A 22,409-nucleotide genomic window follows, 5' to 3' on the forward strand; every position below is an offset into this window, starting at 1 on the left:
AACTCTTAGAAACAAAGATCCTAATTTCTTACAGCAAGGGACATCCTTCACTAAGCCTATTTGGCTTTACAGATGACACCCTCCTGGAGTCCCACAGAGTAATACATGAATGCTAGAAAAGCACCCATGTAAAATATGCTGGTTTGTCATAAGGCAAGACCAAACATGGTAGGGTGAGGAAGGGATGAAGCAAATGTCTCTCAGGTGTCACTCAAAATAATTGTTAGGTTCTACTAACAGGGCAACATTCACTGGAAAGAATAAAATAACTGCAGAGCCATCCTTATCAAGCCAAACTTAACAAGAATTTGCACCAGACAGTGGCTGTGGAAGTCACTAATGAAAGTCCCTCCGACCTGGAGATATGCCAACCCATGGAGGATGAATGGTTCGTCTTCAGTCTTTGGTACAAGCTCTTTCATATCTTCCCTAACAGTGCAAACAGTCTTGTCATCTTCTGGCAGTCACTATTTTCCTTTCCTCCCTTGCCTTTTGTCCAAATCTCTCCCCTCACCCCCTCAAAAAAGAGAGACAGACAGAGAGACAGAGACAGAGAGAGGATATAAAAAAACGTGGTTTCATTAATTACTTGAGAGATACAAATTAAAACATCTCCATCAGTAGACATAATACATTTTCTATTTCACTGATGTTAGAAATGGAACAAACTCTTAGCAGAGGGGATAAGGATGGTCACAAGTGACACTGGTCAATTTAAAGTTTAAGAAGGGTTCTTTGTGCTTCCAAGCCTAAAAGTCGGCAGTAGGCTCTTCACATTTTCTGAGACTTTAAATGCCGATCAATAAATATTCATTCTAAATTAACTATCCTTGGAAAGAACTTACCTCTACTTATCTGAAATTTTCCTGGAAGGCTCCATGTTTAAGATTTTTTTTTTTTTTACCCCTAATGGTACCTGCCCATAGCAAGTACTAAAGGTATCTGTCTGCTGCACCAAAAGAAAGAGTGGTTAGCTTAGTGGTAAGACAGCCAAGCTAATGAGTTCAACTAGCTGTCCGAGAAGCACATGGAAGCAGGAAGGGGCCGCTGAGAGAGAACAGATGAGGAAGTAAAATTCTATCACCACTTCAGGAAAAGTAGCTTATGAGCCAGTAGCATTTTCTTCATATGTAAAGGGTAGCTATTGATTTTAAATATAATCTGTACCTTTCTTTCAAAAATTTCATAGGAGAAGCAGGATAACAGCCTTGAATGTATTTATTTTCACTATCAAGACAATCAAGTGAGATGCACTAGATGAAACTGCATTCTTTCTGGGACGGACAAGGCAATAGTGTGTGTGACTGAGCAGCCGGACGGCGGGAGTGTCTGTCATCATCCTCGTAGTAATTAGTGTATAGTTCCTGGCATGCAGAGAACATACGCGACAAAAGTTAACTGAAAAGAATGAATGGATAATGAATAAAAGAATTACAAGAACTCTGAGAAAATTGCTAGAAATTACCTGTACTTATTTGTTTGTAACTTGTCTCCCTACTAGACCATAACGCTACAAAAGCAGGGACTTTATCTGACTTATGTCTAATGCCTAAAATAGTACCTGACTCAGTAACTTATTTTTCAAACAAATATGTGAATAAAATATATTTTCGAGTTGGAGAAACTAAAGTCATTTATTCAACGTTGACTCCTCTTAATACAATATACATTTCGAGAAGTACAAAATGGATAAATTTACAAGATAGGATAAATCCAAGAGTACACCCAAATCTTCAGTGAAAAGGACTCTCTTTCCAATAGTGCCTGGTTAAATCTTGTGCCATAGCAACTGCTCAGTACATGGTTATAAATCAAGAAAATTTAAGAAATTATTAGGGTTAAGATAAAAGTGATTTATTTTTATTTTTCTCTTTTATCTGACCTCTCTGTTTTACAGAGGTCAGATAAAATATGTATTTTATAAAATGACATATTGAGCACAATGGGTGGAAAATTTTAAATGAGATAAAAAATTTCAGGAAGTCATAATTCTTAAGAAGGGGTAATATATAAACAATAAGAATCCTCGTCCTTTGAAAGTAGTCCAGATTTGAAGGAGGGAGGGAGGGAGGGAAGGAGAGAGAGAGAGACACGGAGGGAAAGAGATTGATTTTACCTTCATTTATTAAAAAAAAAATCAAAGTAAAACAAACATGTTTGCAATGCCTCTGCAACAAAATTCACGGTGTACACATGTAAACAAGAAAACATAAAATACGTTTAGTGGTCTATTTATATACCAATATTTTTGATGATCTATCTAAATTTACCTGGTACAGTACTTTAGATATGATTAATCATTGTGAAGGGGTATTTACAAGGTAAAAGAACAACCCCATAACAATACTCCATACAAAGCTTTGAATTTTCATGGTTTAACCATAAATAAACATGTATTAATTCAGTATTACATTAAAACGCTTAAAGTGCATAGAATAACAACTTCTTCATATGCTGATGAGGAAATGCTTCAAAACAGGACTGAGGTTACATGAAGCCAGCTAAAACACCAGTTAAGTATCATCTTTAGTATGCTTCAATAAAAGAATTACCTCTAGATCTTAGAGCACAGAGGAATAGATGGGATTCCTCCATATTAAGTCCCCTTTCTGAACACGTATGCAAGTGGCAATGACTCCCTGGCGTGTTTCTGCACTGCCTTTGTCAGCCATGGCCAATCCAGTCTAGTGCACTCAGTTCCCGGAATCAAGGGAGTCAAGGACCTGGGACTAAGTTTAAGCCATGAGTAAGCCCTTTGCCTTTCCTCCCTGGTGGGGTCTTCTAGTCCTCAGGAAGGAAGCAGAGAAAAGCTAGTCGAAGCAAAGAAGTGGTGCCAAGGGCCTGACTACTCTTAAGCAGATGGTGCCAAGAGAGTAATACCAAGCAGTCTTGAAAATATGACTGCTCAGTCGGTGGCTTCAAACAATAGACTTGGCTGTGCTGTATTGGTCACTGAGTGATCAATGTGATCAGATACTTCATAATATTATTGGAACTCCATAGTTCTACACCATATCTCATGGTGCATCATAGGTCATCCATTCCAACTGGTTCTGAGTCATTATACACTCTTGTTTTTTTATCAGATTTTAAAAAGTGATTTCTATCTAATTCACCCTCTTTCCATATGCTGAACATCTCAGTTGTTCTTCTTATATAAAAAAACATTTTATGGCTGAGTAATATTCCATTGTATATATGTGCCACATCTTCTGTGGCACATATATACAATGGAATATTACTCAGCCATAAAAAGGAACAAAACTGAGTTATTTGTAGTGAGGTGGATGGACCTAGAGACTGTCATACAGAGTGAAGTAAGTCAGAAAGAGAAAAACAAATACCGTATGCTAACACATATATATGGAATCTAAAAAAAAAAAGGTCATGAAGAACCTAGGGGCAAGACAGGAATAAAGATGCAGACCTACTAGAGAATGGACTTGAGGATATGGGGAGGGGAAAGGGTAAGCTGGGACAAAGTGAGAGAGTGGCATGGACATATATACACTAGCAAACGTAAAATAGATAGCTAGTGGGAAGCAGCTGCATAGCACAGGGAGATCAGCTCGGTGCTTTGTGACCACCTAAAGGGGTGGGATAGGGAGGGTGGGTAGGAGGGAAACGCAAGAAGGAAGAGATCTGGGAACATATATATATGTATAACTGATTCACTTTGTATAAAGCAGAAACTAACACACCATTGTAAAGCAATTATACTCCAATAAAGATGTTAAAAAAAACAAAAACTTGCTGCTTTTGCATAGCAAAATTTAATTCAGTAATCTGAGGCCGCTTTCCTAATTTATCAGCTTTCCTTAACTCTCGCTGGAGAATATTTATGGTATGCCCCATCTTAAAATTATCAACAATCTTATAACACATTCAACTCCATTCTCCAGGTCACTAATAAAAATACTGAATATTAAGAGTTAAAACAGACTTCTTGCAGGACTGGATTCAACATCCTTCCTCAACTTGACATAAGACTATTCATTTGACTTTCCTTGGGTAAGTCTTGTCCATTTTGGAGCAAAAATTATGTAATCCAATATTGTTTGATGTTTTTAAACTAAAAAAAAATACACTATGCAAACTCTTAAACATCCACATAAAACAGATGTGTACAATAATACGATCTGTATAGAACCTTGATAAATTACCACATTTAAAGTGGAGAAGAGGAATTAATTCCTTGTAGAGTGCTTTATGGTTGCTGTGATCAGTTATCACATGAATGCCTTTTGAGGCTTAATTTCTAATGCGTAAGAGATGTTGAAAGAAATAACAATCTGTAGTAAGATTCCACATTGGCACACAAACACATGCATACATGTGAGATTTTAAAAAATCATACTAAATCTATGATGACAATTCATGTTTGGCATAAAAATAATAAAAGCTCAGTATTTCATTTTCAAGTAAAAGTACTAGCCGATTCCATACATGAGACAAAAATACCTAACATGAATTTTTCTAACAATTCTTTTTAATATATAAAGTATTTTATGGACAATATTTCTTTTGTTTCTTTCTCTTGGAAGGCCTAGATTATGGCTAATATCTCATGACACCAAAAGTAATACTGCAACAGATATTAAAGCATTTTTTCAGCCACTTATGCTATAAAATATTAATTGCAAGCCTGTGCATGTGCTGTATATACAGGGGATTAGGTAACTGAGTTCCTGCTCAGTTCTAAATCAATAAAAGATAACATGCACAGCATCCATCATCGTTTTCTCTTCCTTTAGTACATAATAACTGCAAGTGGAAGATTTTTAAAAATATATATTTAAGCACTCGTGGAGATAACATATGCTGGAGAGGACGTAAGCAATACTTACCTAGGAAGGACAGGTTTTTCTCCAGAAGCAAGTCCCTGAGCAGAACTTCATGCTCATGACCAATGGCACTGGGAAGTGTTAGTTAAGGAGGGTAACATAGGTAGAATTAAAGCACGCTAATACCAGGGCTATACTTTGAGATGAAATGACCAATGGAGGTAATTACAGCAAGTACCTCCTCATACAGCCCACATCTCTGAGGAGTGAGATTTCTTTACAAATCCCCTCATTTAAGTGATTCGATAGACTTTTTTCTATAATGTTTAAATGGATTTTGGCAAATAAAGATTTGTAAATGGATGTGTACTTTATCTTCTTTTGAAAAGAAATTCATTTTAAACATCCTTTATGCTACGTTAAAAATCCCTCAGTTCAATTTAGGACCATTTATTAAGCACTTACTAGGTGCAACAAAGAATACCAACCAGCCTTTGCCCTAAAAGTTTCCAGTCTTACAGAGTTCCATAAATCTTCTGTGAATTCACACTTGTCACAAAGCCAGCATTTAGCAGCTCCTATTTCACTTCTAGTCTATGACTGGTGATCTTCTGTGACTTGGGAAGTCAAACAACTGACTTGTTGAGAATTATATGCACTCTGGAGGAAAGACATCCTAGTAAAGGGCTGTGGATCAGGGTGTGGGTACAGAGGCTGTTTCAAGTCTTTTTCTCGTGTGTGCAAGTTTTCACATATTATATAATGCACATAAATACATACACACTCACATATGAATGTTTTGAGTGCTGGGACTTCCCTGGCGGTCCAGTGGTTAAGACTCCGTGCTTCCACTGCAGGCGGCACAGGTTCGACCTCTGGTGGGGGAACTAAGATCCCGCATGCCAGGCGGCCAAAAAAAAAAAAAAGTTTTGAGTGCTACTATGAGGCAGGCACTGTATTAAGTGCTTTATGTATTCTATTTCATCCTCACAGTTATTATTATCCTTATCTTACAGATGAGAAAACCGAGGCTTAGAAAGAAATCTGCACAAGGTCATATGGCTAATGTGTGGCAGAGCAGAGGATCAGTATAAAATCTCTGCAAAGCCTGTGTCTGTGACCTCTGTACGGCTTCTTTAAAAAATATTAAAATTGATTATGTAAAGATAATTGATATTAGTTAGTATTTCTTAAATACCATATACTAAGCCTTTGTGCTAAACACTTTGGTGTATCATCTTATTTAATCTTCACAACAACCACATAAGCAGGTACCATTTTTACAGTTAACGAAAGCTAGGTTCAGGAAGGCTGAAGAACCTGCTGACAGTCTCATGGCCAGTAAGTAATGAAGTCAGGAAAGAGACTTGGAATTCTGGTCTATTTTCCAAAAGGATGAGATTGTACAAAGTGTGAAAAGGAGCGTTATCCTATTCTGGTACTTTAATTCTGTCAAAAGCATTTGGTAACATAGGCAGACCTTGCAGATATCGTGGATTCAGTTCCAGAATTAAAAAAATATCGCAGTAAAGCAAGTTACATGAATTTTTTGGTTTCCCAGTGCATATAAAAGTTATTTTTACACTATAATGTAGTCTATGAAGTGCCCAAAAGCATTATGTCCAAAAAAATGCACATACCTTAATTAAAAAATACTTTATTGCTAAAAGATGTTAACCATCATCTGAGCCCTCAGCGAGTCCTAATCTTTTTGCTACTATAACATCACAGATGACGGTAACAAATATAATAATAATGAAAAGGTTTAAAATACTGTAAGAATTACCAAAAGGTGACGCAGAGACAGGAAGTGAGCAAATGCTATGGGGAAAATGGATCCAACAGACTTGCTCGATGCTGGGTTGCCACAAACCTTCAGTTTGTAAAAGGCATAATATCTGTGAAGCGCAATAAAGTGAAGCACAATAAAATGAGGTGTGCCTGTAATTATCTAATTCTCCATCTCACTGATGCCAACCTGGTCCTATCACTCCTTGGCTTACCACAGACTCTTTAATTCTGATCGTGCACTGCGAGAGTCCAATTTAAATGAAATAAAGCTTATATATTATTTGTAAAATTAAAAATTCTTAGAGAATTAGTCTGCTCTTTATCAACACATACAGGTGAATATCACTTAAATCTTAGAATTCAAGAGGTGAGACCACTCGTATCCACTGTCAAAACAAGCCCCAAGTCATTATCATTGTCTTTTTCCTTCTGTTGTCCCCTCCTCCCCATGCATAGGACTGCTCTTCCTTCTCACTGAAAACAAAATAAAGAAAACAAATTCTTAAATCACAAAATTTCACACATTTGCAGAGTCCATTGAAGATATCTGATGAATACCTCTCAATGGTTTCTCATTACTAGGGGCATCCCACATTTGAGAACTAAATTATTTACTTCTATTCCACGTAAATGTGCTCTCACTTTTATTGTTGTAAATTATTTACATCTAAAATGTTGAATCATGAAACCAAGGTTACTGAGGGTACAGAAATAAAACCCACAGCACTTCAAGCTTCCTGTACCCTTGTCTTTCCTTGCTCCTCTGTTTAGGTCTTTGTCTAATAGCTTGTCCTGAAGTCACACTTTGGAAAGTTGAGGTGGCCGGTTTCTCACGCCTTTTGTGTCCGTGAATATAACCTGTGGCAGGAAAGGTGAGTGGGCGTGGCTATGTAGGAAGAATTACAGTAGACACCAAAAGAAAAAGAAAGGACAATGACAGTTTATATACTCTTTGCTACTGTGCTTTTTTGGCGTCTTATTAACAAATGACCAATTTACTTTATTCTACTTAAACAAATGTCTACACGTAACATTTTCATAATGGAGTAAAAAGGTTTTGCACCTATTCTATTTATTAAGTGTGTGCTTTCTAATGAAATGATGCAATTTACCGAGTAAGCAATGTAAACGTTACCACATTATCAGAACAACATACAAATAGCATTTCCACTCACATGAAAATTCAATAATTTTTACTCAGTGTGAAATAAAATAATTCCTGTTGATCAGCCTCAGAAACATCTATGCAAGTGTATTTACATTATATTAAACTGCTACTATCTCAGTGCAAAGATAAAATCAATTCTCTATGAACATCCCAGCCTGTTTTATTTTGCACGGTAAAAGCAATCACTAATTTGAAACTTTGGAAAGATATACTTCTTGATTATGCTTTGTTTGATATAAACATATATAAAATACAAGGTCTAGAAAATAAAGCTTATAAAAACAGTAATTTTATTGGCAATAGGCATAATGGAACTGTGAAATTATAATCTAGTCAGTGAATACAATTTACAGACATACATCATTATCTTTATCAACTGAAATCATGTACTACTTTAAATTCTACTGGCAATAACACAGCCAAAAAAGGAAAGTGAATGATGGCAAAAATGCAAGGAAAATACTCCAAACAGAATTTATAATGCTTCATAAGCAGAAACACTTAAGACTTTCTCTATAATAATACCTATTATTGATGTATGGCAGTGACCATGGGGCAAAACTTGTAAATAACCTCACAAGCCATTTTCTTCCCCAGCAATACAGCAATCTAGTTTCCCGTAAGCATCTCAACTATTACTGAAAAACAGCCTCCTGGCATTTGCAAAGCAGTTGACTTCATACGTTAGTCCATGCATATATAATTAGATAGTTATATTTAAAGTCAATAAGCAATCCTTCAAAAGACATTATGCTTTTAAAACCTTGACTTTAAATTGATTCTTAACTATTTTATGTGCTTCAAAATTAACATGTAATTCCACCCCAGATACTCTGAGATGGTGTTAGTTGTTATATGAATGTGCTAAACTTTATCACTGTAGCAATGTGAGGTTGGCATTCCGACAGTTTCTAACACTATCATTAATTTTATACTGAAAATAGAAGTATAGTTTCACTTTGGTCTAATAAAGAGGCAAGCTTATGACAATGCTGTGATTTTTATTAATTTAAGTTAGATTGGAATAAGAAATATACAAAGGGCTATAATATATTAATATTATATATTAATAAATATAATAGATTAAGTTAGATTGGAAGAATAAATATACCAAGGGCTGTAACATAGATACTGAATATTCTTACAAGAGGGCTCTGTTAAAAGATTATTTTTCAAAGGTTAACTTTATGAAAAAAAGAAAATGAATCTTTTTTTTTTACAAAAATTTCATTGACTCCTAACAAAAAGCCTCCTTGCCGGTAATCACCGAGTCACAGCTGGTCGCAATGCCACCCATGCTAACAAAACCCAGGAAGGGCATGTTATATTATTAAGAAATATGAGACTCATGGACTCAGATAGATATGATTCCCATTAAAAAATTGCTAATTACTTACTTTTTGAATAAACTTTTTGAGCCAAGGACTGTCAATATCCTTAGTGCTGCCACAACACTACTAAAGGTATTGATTAAAAATGTCCTCCTTCACCAAGTCTAGTTGCTGTCCACTCAAATCCTGTTTGAAGAAGCAAGCATTAACTCTAGTAATCTCAATATCTTTAATGAAGAATGACTGGACATCTGTTCTCATAGCCTTAAATTCAGTCCAGAGGGAAAAATTAGCTTGGTTTTCTCTAAAAATGTTTATTAGGAACCCAAGCAAGAGCTCAGATTGTAATCAACATTTAAGCAATAAGAATCTACTGCCCTTTAAAATGTGATGGTCTCTGGTGGCATTTTAATCACATCATCCTTTAACTCCAGGCTCAAAATTTATTCTCAACTAAATTTGGTTCATTTTAAATAGAAATGTGTTATATTTGGAAAAATGTTCACTGGAATGGTTAGACATCCAAGACAATGTGTTACTTGCCTCATGACTCTGTACCTTTAAACTCACTGAAAACCAAGCAGTTTGAAATAAGCCTGTGACTGTGCAACTGCTGAACTGACATCTTCCCGGGGCCTATCTGATTTTTTTTTTTTTAAGCTGTAGAAAAGAATGGTCTGCAGTGACCCTCCAGTTGATTGAATATAAAATAGAAGAGTATGAAATGTGTTTTGTGAAGCAGAACTTTATGTCAGGTTAAAGCTAGACACATCTCCTCCACTGAGTCTAAGCTCATCAATTGTGCACCTAAAATTTTATGGGAAAGGATACTGTTTGATGCAGTCCACCAGTGGTCCATAACAGCAGTCGTTCACGATGCACTGCAGACAAATAAGAGAAGGGGTCTGGGATGAGTGACTACAAAAACTGTTGCAGTTAAATAGTATCCTAAAAGCAGTAATTCCTTTTCCTAAAAAAAATTTTTTTAAAGCTATCAAAAGACTGTTCAGATTTAATCACAGAAAACAAAAATTGCATCCTTTTTATTCACTATAAAAGCAAGCTATTAAAAAGTGAAATGCTCTTCTCGCAAATATTGCATTGCCATTTATGGTGCACCCTGACCTCAGTGATAGTTTATGATGACAGTAATTAAATGAGGTTTAAAATCCTTTACTCTGCTAGGCAGATAACAGCATTGCCACTGAAAATAGACAGCTGTGATTAATACCTGATAGACCTGATTTGCTAGAACTCCATCTGGAATCTGAGAAGGGTCCCGTAGCATACTATTTATAACAGACTTGGAGGCTGCAGAAGAAAAGAGATGAACTGTTAGCAGACAGTCAACATACTTTTAATACAACATGAGAAGTGACATATACCTATAAATACACAAAGCATGAAAATGAAAATGTTACTGATACTAATCATTTTTTTCCTTTTTTCAAATCTACGGGAAGCTTTTAATTAGACCATTTTGCCAAGTTTATAAGCCACATTGCCAGATTTGAAGATGACCTAATTTTTCCAAGGTAAATTAACAAGTACAGACCTAAAGCATATGTCTCTTTGCAGATAAATTAGCTTTGGAAAAGCCCACTTGGGGGAAAAAAACCCACAACAAAAACAATCAGAAACGAAAATATTTACCTTTTGCAGGTAAGTATGTTACAATCAAGCATATGTACCTGGAAAGCTTAGTGAAGGCAGGTCAGATTCAAAGACTTCAGTGACATCAATAAAAAATAACTTTCAGCCGAGAAAGCATCTCTGAATTCTAAACCTTTCTGAAATAATTCTCATCAACTGCCACGAAAATGTTATGTCCATTTCACAGGTAAGGAAAGTAGGTAAAACTGACTGACAATAGAGCGAATCTCTTTTTTTTTTTTTTTGCGGTACGCGGGCCTCTCACTGCTGTGGCCTCTCCCGTTGCGGAGCACAGGCTCCGGATGCGCAGGCTCAGCGGCCATGGCTCACGGGCCCAGCCTCTCCGTGGCATGTGGGATCCTCCCGGACCGGGGCACGAACCCGTGTCCCCTGCATCGGCAGGCGGATTCTCAACCACTGCGCCACCAGGGAAGCCCTGAGCGAATCTTAAATAAGGGAAAATAATACACACACACACACACATTTATATATGAATTTTTGTCCCAAAACGTCTCATCACACCCAGTTGCAAATTAAATTGACCTTATCCCGGGGAACTGCAACAGAAGGGACTATGGGAGGCATCTTCTGAGGGATGCTATATCAGATCACACCTTTGAAAAGTGAGGCAGGAGATCCTGGCCTCACTGTTTACTGCAGGCATGCAGAAGCCATGGTGGCCAGAACTCTTCTTCCTCAGCATGGGAGGAAGGCAAGTCTCTAGATGGAAGCTAAGTCAGGTGTTGCTTAGGAACCAATTCCTTCAAGTCCTCCAGTGGAATCATTCCCATTTGCCAAAATAGCTTAGGGTCTGGTCCCTACAAGCACAAACTAAAATGCATACTGGATAATTATCTAGTTAAACAGAATGAACACAGACCACAGACCTATGTCATTCAGGTTCTGAGAAAATTTTTGGCTTAACATATTTTTTTAGATTATGATGTTCTTTATCAAGTTCAGTACCATAAGAACACTGACAGATATGATAAATGTTAGTAAATTCTGTGTAAGGAAATAAGGAAATGACATCTTTCTCACTTAAGCATAGTAGGGAGTGCACAAAGAAAAAATGAAGCGCAATAATTTTAATTATTTCCTATTCTTAGTTCCATAACTGCATGTTTATAGCAATGTTATATAGTTAATAGCCATTTATAAATGTGTTTGCACTGCAAGTGGAGAGGCCATATTTGGAGTCTCAGGAAAGATCATGATCACTGGAGGAATCCTATCCAGCCCTATCCCTATACCCAGCTCTGCAACCTGGCAAATTATGGAACCTCTCAAATTCGGTGTCTTCCTCTGTAGAAAGTGATAATGTTATCTGACATGACTACCTTTAAGGGTTCTTACATGAGTCCCTAGAGAAAACAGCTACAACAGCTTTTTTGTTATTTATTTTGTTAAAGTTTAAGTAATAATAAGAAACAAATCAGGCTTAGGCATTTGCCTCGTGTAAGCTTAAGTTAGACTCAATTATTTCGGAAAGACATTACCATGGATAAGTGGAACAAACATTGGAAATATGAAGCGGCAAACTGTCTTATTATAAAAGAATAGATTATTCCAACAATAGTGTTAAATAGATAGAAAAGTACCTGGTAAACTCACTCTGTTTTCCCAACTTAATTCTAAGGCCAGGCTAGTAGGAGGGGAACAAAGCAATCGCACATGCACTGGGTCACCTTCCCTGAGGGACTGCACTCTCTCTGGTCTGCCACTCAGTCACCGGATAGTAATGGCAGACACATTCCTTTGTGGTACCCATGATGCTATCAGTGTCTCAAGGGAACAAAAGCACCTTCTCCACATGCACCTGGTTATTGCTAAGTTATTATACTGCTAACTCTCATACCCATGTGAGAAGAAGATTACTAAATGACCAGACAGTATACCCAAAAGTGCTATTCTAGGGAAAATTACTGACCTCATACCAAACTACATGCAAACTCATTGCTAAAATCATAAAACAAAGGCCCTTTTTTAAAAAAGAAGAGGGACAATACCCTAGTACAGAGAAAAATTAGGTCATTTATTTTATGAGGGAAGAAAGGGAAATATTAAAGAAAAAAGAAACTGATGACATCATAATTTTCCTCACAATATACATTTTAGAACAGTGTGCTTACCAGAATTAAGAATCATAGCCAATAAACTTAAAAAAAATAGTTTGAATATATTGAATAGAACACTATTCAAATCAAAGGAAGCTTGCGAGAGGAAGTCAGTGATTTTAAATTGAATAGTAAAAACTATATATTGAGTCCGTGTTCATTTTAAACTCAAAAAAAGCCCCTTTCTCTTCTTGCAAGCTGCCGTTTTTCAGAGCACGAGAGAAAAGTGCTAACACATAGGAACTGCAGGCCAAGGTTCCAGATGCAGGATGTGCCTGCCCTCCATGCCTGGGTCTTTGCACTCAGGCTTGAGGAGGTCTACATCTCAGATCAAGCCAGAGTGCAAGCATATATTTACACACATACTCTGAAGCTTAGGAAATGCCCAAGGGAGGAATAATAACATCAACCAGATAAGGAAAGGCAATTGGACAATCTTGGGACGGCTGGGGATAGGAACCCTCACGGAAGCCTATGCCTTTCACAGAAGCTGTCCCTAGGCCAGCCATGACATCTGTCCAACGTACATCAATCTATTTTGACCACAGGTAGACAGGAGTTTTGTTCTCCCTAACCTTTGCTAGAGGTAGTCATTCTGTTGATTTCACAATTTAACCCTGTCACTGCTTCAACTGCTGGGATTTCAACTATCTACCAAGCATGTGCAAAGCAAGAATGCATGAGTCACTTGAAGCAAGATGTACAAGAATAGGAGAGCTGGTATCTGTTAAAGCACGCTACACAGAAGACAGGCAAGAGACAATGCCTGGACTAAGGCATAATGCCTAAATAAAGATCATGATCTTTTTATTGTGGAATATTTCTAACATAAAGAAGGCAGGAGGCTAATATAATAAATATCCATGTCCCACCATTCTGATTTAGCTTCTGGATCGGCAATTAAATTAACTTTGGATAGCCTAAGATTAATTTGTGTAAACTTTTAAATTTATCACTCTTGCTAGAGGCTGGTTTGTTTTACTAGTATTTTCAAGAAACCAAATTTGGGTTTTGCTTTCTCTCTACTGCTCCATTTCTTCAAGTTACATTGAATTTATCCTTTTGTGATCATTGTTTCCTGCTTTCTTCTTTGAGTTTGCTACACTTATCCTTTTACTAATTTACTATGTTTATTAAATACATTTTTAATCTTTTAACATACTTTTTAAGGCTATAATTTTTCCTCTAAATTCTGCTTTAGCTACATGCCATAATTTTTGTTGTCATTTATAAATATTTTGTAGTTTCCATTATGATTTAATCTTTGATTCATAAATTCTTTTAAACATTTCATTTTTTATATTTCCAATTTGATCTGATTGTGGTCAATGTATGTGATGTTTATTTTAATTTGGAAGTATGTGCTTGACTTCCTTTGTGTTTTTATATGGAACATATTTTTATAAATGTTTTATATATCTTAAAACTCACTGAAGTTCCTATTGAGGTACAAAGTTCAGGTATGTCTAGTATGTCAAGGTTTTTAATTGTATTATTCAAATCTTATATATTCTTATTAATATTTTCCACACTAGATATGAACTAATCTACTACTACTGTCAGTTTCTCCACATAATTCTATCAATGTTTGTTTTCTATATTAGGAGGCTATTTTGTTGGGTGTACAAACTCATTGTTTTACATATACTTCTTAGAAATTATGTCTTTTGGCATCAAGTCATAACCTTCTCAATCTCTTTTTTTGTGCTAAACATAACATTACCTAGTGGTAATACTGCTGCACCACTTTTCTTTCGGATAGTAACTGCCTGATATATCTGGTATTCCATTTCTTTACTTTAAACTTCATTTTATCATTAAGTCTTAGTCCTGACTCTTATTAATAACATTTAGCCAGATTTTCTAAAATCAAATTTGAAAATCTTTGCTTTTTAAAAAGTGAGTTTAATCCACTTGCAACTGAGACATCTGGACTTATCTCTACCCTCTTGTTCTGGTAACCGTTTTCTTCCCTTCTCCATTTCTCCTTTACTACCTCCTAGTTGATCAAATTTTCTTTATGCCCCCTTTCTCTCTTTATTCACTTGAATGTAATACACTTTGTATCTACTTCTTCAGTAGTCCTCTCAAAAAAATTTAAACAATATCTAATCTAATCATACCTCCTTCGTAATTCTGAGCATAAGTAATTTAGAATGCACTCACTCCAATCAGAAAGCCCCCATTCCTCATCACCCGCCATGTTATTGTGCCTATTATTTCTGTTCAACCATCTTGTTTGTAAACACAATTTCCTAGTTAGTCTTTGTGATGGTTAATTTTATGTGTCAACTTGATTGGGCCACAGGGTGACACATTTGGTCAAACATTATTCTAGATGCTTGTAAGGGTGTTTCTGGATGAGATTCACATTTGAATTGGTAGACTGAGTAAAGCAGATTGCCTTCCCTAATGTGGTGGGCCTCATCCAATCAGCTGAAGGACTGACTAGAACAAAAAGACTGAGTAGAAGAGAATTCTTTCTGCCTAACTGCCTTTGACTTGGGACGTTGGTATTTTCCTGCCTTTAGACTAGAACCAAAATATTGGTTCCTCCTGGGTCTCAAGCCTGCAGGCCACTGGACTGGAACTAGGCCACTGGCATTGCCTCTCCTGTGTCTCCAGCTTGCTGACTAACTGTAGATATTGGGACTTATTAGCCTCTATTATCATGTGAAACAATTTCTTATAATCAATCTCTCTCTCTCTCCACACACACACACACACACACACACACGCGCGCACGCACGTGCGCACAGAGTCCTACTGGTTCTGTTTCTCTGGAGAATCTTCACTTATATAGTCTCTTTCCATTTTTAAAAACATTTTTTAAACATTCAATGCTTATTTAGATTTATCAACATGTTTGTCAATTTCCTTTTTCAGCATTGCTTCTTGAATTCCACATTCTACTTTTGGATTCAATATCCAAAAATTGGATATTGTTACTAAAGCACCTCATTTATTAGTTCTTTCAGCTGGGATCACTGAGTAGTAAATCATTTAGTTCTGCCTTGTCTGAAAATATCTCTACTTATTTCTCACTCTTGAATGATAATATAGCTGGGCAAAGAATCACAGGCTAAGATTCAGCCCTTTGAAGATATGATTCCATTGTTTCTTAACATCTATTACAAATAAGAACTCTACTGTCAGTCTAATGGTAGTCCTCATATAGGTAATTTGTCTTTAACTTCTGGTTGCTTTTAGATTTTTCTTTGATATTCAATAGTTACATCATTGTTCACCTGGGTATGGCTCTTTTTATTTAGCCTGCTTGGAATTAGCTATGTTTCACGAGTCTAAGGATAAATGCCTTTAACCAGTTTGAAAGAAATGAGCCATTATAGCTTTGGTCTCCATTCTCTTCCTGGAACGCTTACATTAGACATCTTTTAGGTCTTATTTTATCTCCTACCCCTATAAACTGTTTATATTTCCCTTCTCTTCATCTCTTGTGTTACACTAAAGTTACTTTCCTTAGATCCATCCTAGAATTCACTAACTTTTGTTCTAGTCTAATTCTTCTAATTTTTATTTTTTTTGTTTAATCCAACACTTCACTCATCTAATGAGCTTTTAACCTCAATGACAATTATTTCATTTCTAAACGTTATTTTTAAATGTGTTTTTCACACTATTTTCTATTCTTTCATTTATCCAGTTATAGTCTTCCTTTTTTTTTTTTTTTTTTTTTGGCTGCGTCAGGTCTTCATTGTGGTGTGCGGGCTTCTCTCTAGTTGCGGCACATGGGTCTTCTCTCTCTGGTTGAGCCACACAAGCTCAGTTGTTGTGGCACGTGGGGCTCAGTTGCCCCGCAGCATGTGGGATCTTAGTTCCCCAACCAGGGACTGAACCCACATCCCCTTCATTGGAAGGAGGATTCTTTACCACTGGACTATCAGGGAAGTCCCTATAGTCTTTCTTTTTATTCAATCAGCTTATATATTAATTTTAGTTTATAAATGTCATCTTATAGATTACATTTATAGTGACTTAATTTTCTCATCTCTAGTCCATAGTATACGATTTCTCTACCTATCTATCTATCTACCTGCCTACCTACTTACCTATCTTCCCTATGGTGGTAGTTTCCTTACTTGCTTTGTAAATTTTTACTGTTAGCTTATTTTCAGAAAGAATTGTTTGACTTGCGCTGCGGAAATAACCATGACAAAGTAGTTTTATGTATATTTTTGCAGAGACTAGTTTTATTGTTAATTTCTTAGCTCAGGCTTCCTGCAGTAAGTAAGAATGCAGATCTGAACCTATACCCACAAATGGTGCTGACCTAGTTCTAATTTCTCTCTCCTCTCCTAATACTCCACAACCCAAGTCCATATACAGTAAGCAAGCTTCCTTACATTTTCTCTAGGCACATGGGCGTTTCCTACTCCTTTTTTTCATGGTTTGGGCTATTTGTAGAAGCTCAATTCCAGCTCCTGGCTGCACATCTTTCCCTATGGGGTGTTAAAAATCCCAGCCCCAGCCTTTTATGTCTACATCTAAAGCTAAAAATTCTTATGGACCTACACAGTGTGAGGCCCTGTTCACCACTCTGAATATACATTCTGTCTCCATTTCTTGTAACTATAGATTGAATTCCTTTGTTTGAACTTGATTATGTATTTTAAAAGATTTTTTTTGTTGTTTATTTGGTCTATCATTTCTATGTCTTTGTCATGGAAACGTAGCCCATCCACAAAAACTCCCTCTGTTATGTTGCTGAAGTTTTTGGAAACCCTTTAATAAGAAGTTCAAGGGAAAGCTTGTTTCTTTGTTAATTTTTTTTTTTTGCAGTTAAAGTTATATAAATATATAAAGAAAAAAGTCCTCCCATGAAGTTGGAGCCCCAAACAATAGCGAGAGGGGCAGGTGGCAAATATGCAGGTAGGTTGGAGAATGGAACCACCTAAATCACCCGTGAAATCCTCTCTGCTGCATGGTGTCTGGCTAGGCCAGGGAAATGGGAGAATGGTCATTGGTGGCTAGGAAATAAATCGTTCCCCTGACCCCTCCAAAGGCAGCTACCATGTCACAGGCCAAAGCACTGTGCTAATCAACAGGCTTGGGAAACAAAACAACTTGTTTCTGCGGGTTTGAGAATCAATTCCACTGGCTTCTCAAATACAGACCCATATTTTGTTTGGTGGAGGGGATTGGTGGCTTTAAACACCGATTTCTTAACATGCTCATTATTTGGCAAGTTGGGCTGGACTCAATGGAGACAGCTTCTCTTTGTGTGGCGTTAACTGGAGTGCATTATCTGGGTGCTGGAGGATTCACTTTCTTGACGACTCACTCACAGGTCTGGCAAATCTGTGCTTGCTGTGAGGTCAGCTATAACTGTGGGAGAGGGGCCTCGGTTTTTCTCCATTTGGACCTCTCTGAGGTCTGCCTGAACTTCCCCTTGAATTGACGGGTAGGTTCCAAGAGCAAGCATCCCAAGGGAGCCAGGCAGAAGTTTACGGCTTCTTATGACCTAGCCTCAGATATCATACAACAAGACCATAATTTTTTTTTACATCTTCCTCAAAAAAAGAGGAAAAACATGCCTTCTAAAGGAAAGGTAAACTTGCAAAGCTATGCACTATAACGCTTTCAAATGGAGAGGCAGCACGGAACAGTGGTTATGCGCTGAGTCTAGAATCAGATAGACCTGGTTTGAGGCCTGGCCCTTCCACCTGCTAGCTGTGTCATATCAACAAGTTAATTAATCTCTGTGACCTTCAGTTCCCTCATCAGTAAAAGAGCATTAACACTGGTGCTTATTTTGTAGGGTTGCTGTGAAGATGAAATAAAATAACACGCAAAAAGCACAAACGTGCTGTTTGAGACCTGGGATGTTACAGTCGTTAGGCTGTTGCCTTGGCCGGTGTTAGATTACAGTGTGGCCTGATTTTTGCCTCCCAAAATCACATCGTCAAAATCATTTGTTACTTTCTATGGTCCAGAGGGTAAAAAAAGAAAAACTTCATGAGGTATAAATGAAGTCAGGAGCCTGCTCTTACCATGCACATGTTGCCACGGCCTTGGAGAGACAGCAGAAGTGAGTCTATTCAACAGGCAAAAGGAGTCAATGCCAGAATTTCCCTCTTTACACCCCTCCCCTGCCACGCCCCCTTGTGGGATTCAGTGTGTGCAGTGCACAATCCGGAATCAAACCTGTTCTCTGGAAAGAACCTGGTAGAAGTCCCTTCTACCTCGGTGTGTGTTAAGCTTAATGTGTTGTTGCTGCATGAGGGGTTTGTATTTTAAGTCTTGCCTATAACCATAGAAGAGAGAGATTTTTTCCCCTCCAGCTAAGGGCATTTCAAGCATCAGCAATCAAGCAAGTAGCAACTCTGCCCAAATCATTAACATCACACCCACTTTTATAACTCTTCCTTTCCTTAGTGTAAGCTCAGATAAGTGGCCAGCTACTGCGGAAAGGAACGGAGGCAAACAAGCAGGTGAATCATCTTCACTCTTAAGGGCCCTGGAAGTCCTGCCTACTGCAAAGAGTGCCATCTGCCTAGGTTACACCTGGACTGAAACAAAGACAAGACCATATATACATGGGACCTCTAATCCGATGTCACAAATGGATTTAAGCATGATAAGTGAGCCAGCATGGGGCTGACTATACACTGGATAGCAGCAGTCAGGAGTGAAAACAAGATGAAGTGAGGGATGGATGATACAGGGATAAAGATGAGACGGGTCATCTGGAGGAAAATTCAAGTGCAGACAGCACAGTGTTGTTAGAACCTGGTTCTCCCTCCATTGAAAAAACAAAGAAAAAAACCCAACAATCCCTGCAGCTGAAAAGCTGGATGGGGAAGACAGCTGCTCCCAAAACACACCAGGAGTTCTGCTTCTTCACGTGGCTGCTCCAGAGGCTGAGCTCCAGAATGGCAAAGCCTAAAATTTAATCTAGAATTAAATTTTAAGCTAGAATTTAATCTCTTCTTCAAGTGCTGGTTTAAGGCTTTTGGATATCAAGGTCATGAAGGTCTCAAGTTACATCTCCATGGAGCTGGCCTGCCAGTGTCTTTTCTGGACAATTTCAATATCGCCAGTGGCCTACAGGAGCCTACTTTCTCTTACAGTTGGAACCACTCCTCTGGAGAATTCCAGGCAGCTCGCTAGCTCTCCTGTAGCACAGGAGTGATCTCTAAAGCAGTCTGATCCCATTTGACAATCTGAATAAGAAATATCTTTTAACATTAGGGAACCCTATAGGGACAAATTATAATTTTGCTCTCGAACTAGCACATAATTGTGTAAGAGATAACTTGAACTAGAGTCATCAAAAAAGTATTACATAAGGACAAGAGGAAGGTGTCTCCAAAGCATGAATATTCACACTGATCAGATTCTTGTCTCAGGCAACTTGCAGCTCTACAGCCATCCTACACCATCAACTCTTATTCAACGAACAAACATTCAACAGAAATTTATTCAGCATGTGGTTAATGCCAAGTACATATTTAATTCCACCCCAGACTCCATCGTCCAAATCTGGAATGTTCTTTTGAATCTTTCCGTTGGCCAAAACTTCAAAGCTCAGTTCAATTCTCACCTCCTCCAGTAAAGTTTTCCCTTAATTCTTCTTGTTCTCCTCTCCCTCATATTGTGGGGTGGAGTGAACTCATTGCTACCGATCATTTGGTACTTTATTAAATATTACTTTGTCACCTGTTGACAGAAGATTGATCAGGATGCTAAGACTTGAAACCATGATAGCCCAAAGAAAACAAAATCTGAAGGAAAAAAATAATGCTTGGCACAGTACGGAAAAAAGATATCATACTTCCTCAATGCTATCTTTACATATCTGAGGGTTTTTACATGGAGGATTAGCTAATCCTGTGGTCACACCAAGAAGATGAGAAATAATTCTTATAAGTTTATTACTGGTGCTGAAGCTACAAGGTTTCAGATTGCATTGTGGCCCTATGTTTGGTCTACGTCAATCTTTCTTCACCTCTTTTTAGTTTGTTTCATTATGGCCGCCTCAGGACACTTTCAGACGTTTTTTTCTTAACTGCTCCCCAATGAAATTTTAATGCCGCAGATATACTTGATATCTGGCTATGCCATATCACCATCTTTGAGAATGCATGGCTCACAAAGACAACTAAGGAACTGCTTGTGTCAGGATACTTGACAAGCTGCCTAAAAGCAAAAATATTTCTCAGCTATCACCTCAAAGTCGCTCTGCACAAATAGCTACTCAATAAATTGCTGACCAAATTATTAATGAACTACTCAAAATCCAAGTCCCTACTGTTACAGCCATTTTTAGGTATTAAAATGGATTTGACTTAATTTGAGCTTTTATTATTTCAGATGAGTAGGCTTTTTAAAAAACTGTTTTCAGAAAATGTAGACTAAGAGGCTATAGGACACAATGGGTCTTTAGATAAGTGCTGACAACATCTAATGCCATGTCTCCCAAAGAGAAGAGGGCTTAACACTGGCATAGGAGAAGTGGCTTTACTAGGACACAAAATAATTGTTTGAACAGCTATACGTTATTTTAACAAGTACTTTCTATTTATGGCAAGAAAGCCCAGTTTATTATTTAACGTGGTATTATAAATTTCCCTTTGAAAATATAATTAAATAAATAGCATTTAAAAATATCAGGTAGATATAGCGTATTTATTATTAGTACGTGTGGTACACTATGTGGATATGGTAAAACTGTAAATGTACCCAAATTTCTCATTTCAGAAACACTATACAAAGTCAGCTGAGCATTCAGGAAGGCGGGGTTACTCAGCCTACCCTATAACAAGTGTCCACTTCTGAAAAGGAATAACAGTCAACATTTACTGAGTGTTTACTGTGTACCAGGCACCACTCTAAACCCTAATTCGATGAACTCTCAGTATGTACTCACAAGGTGGCTATCCTCATCTTAGATATGAAGAAACTGAGGCATGGGGAATTTACGTAATTTGCCCGAAGTCCCACTCCTAGTTAGTGGTGGAGCCATGATATGAACTTACTAGCCAGTTGGGCTCATAATTACCTGGCTATTCTCCAGCACTATTCCCATGGTACTCAAAAGTAATGTGAAATGTTCCAGATTGAGGCATCATATTTATAAGAATTGACCTCAGGTTTTCCTCCCTCCTAGATGTCCCTCCAATTCAAATATTGGCAATTAACATTGCAAGACACTTAGTGCTCCAGGTAGAGCAAATATAGGGCCACGTAATGAAGCTGAGCTCTTCTGTCTAAGCTGAGCTCTCCTGTCTTACTGGGGCCCTGCATGTCAGATGACATTGAGAGTTGAGTCACAGGTAAAGAGAAGACTCCAACTCAAGGTCAGGGGAGAAAGTTAATGGCAGCAGAGACCTACCAAAATTTGCTGAGGTAGCTAGAAAATCTGGCAAGATCACAAGTGTCTTATGTTATATAAAGAAAGAGAAATGGATGCTCTTAAAGGTGATACTGCAGGTGGTATGACCGAGTTTGTAGTGGTCAATGAGACAGGGATAAGTCTCTGCTTTGCAAGTTGATGACTTCAAGAAGCCTTTCTAATAATTCCCTCTGGTAGCCTGCTCATTTA

At 37.5% G+C, this 22,409-nt stretch overlaps 1 protein-coding gene across 2 annotated transcripts in view; it reads right to left on the minus strand.

Moving 5' to 3' along the window:
- CDIN1 (CDAN1 interacting nuclease 1) overlaps positions 1 to 22,409 on the minus strand; it is a 223,928-nt gene that overhangs the window by 116,036 nt on the left and 85,483 nt on the right. For both annotated transcript variants that reach the window (XR_016392135.1, XM_022587526.2), the window contains exons 6-8: positions 10,306 to 10,385; positions 9,906 to 9,955; positions 4,848 to 4,915 (exon numbers count right to left, since the gene is read on the minus strand). Coding sequence is in view for 1 of the 2 variants with exons in the window: in XM_022587526.2 (XP_022443234.1) it covers positions 4,848 to 4,915; positions 9,906 to 9,955; positions 10,306 to 10,385 (198 nt within the window). In the remaining variant the exon portion in view is untranslated. The remainder of the gene's footprint in view (positions 1 to 4,847; positions 4,916 to 9,905; positions 9,956 to 10,305; positions 10,386 to 22,409) is intronic.

This window comes from Delphinapterus leucas, chromosome 2, assembly GCF_059928025.1.
Source record: "Delphinapterus leucas isolate spDelLeu-1000000601 "Yukka" chromosome 2, BTC_Dleu_Yukka2, whole genome shotgun sequence".
Classification (NCBI taxonomy): Eukaryota; Metazoa; Chordata; class Mammalia; order Artiodactyla; family Monodontidae; genus Delphinapterus; species Delphinapterus leucas.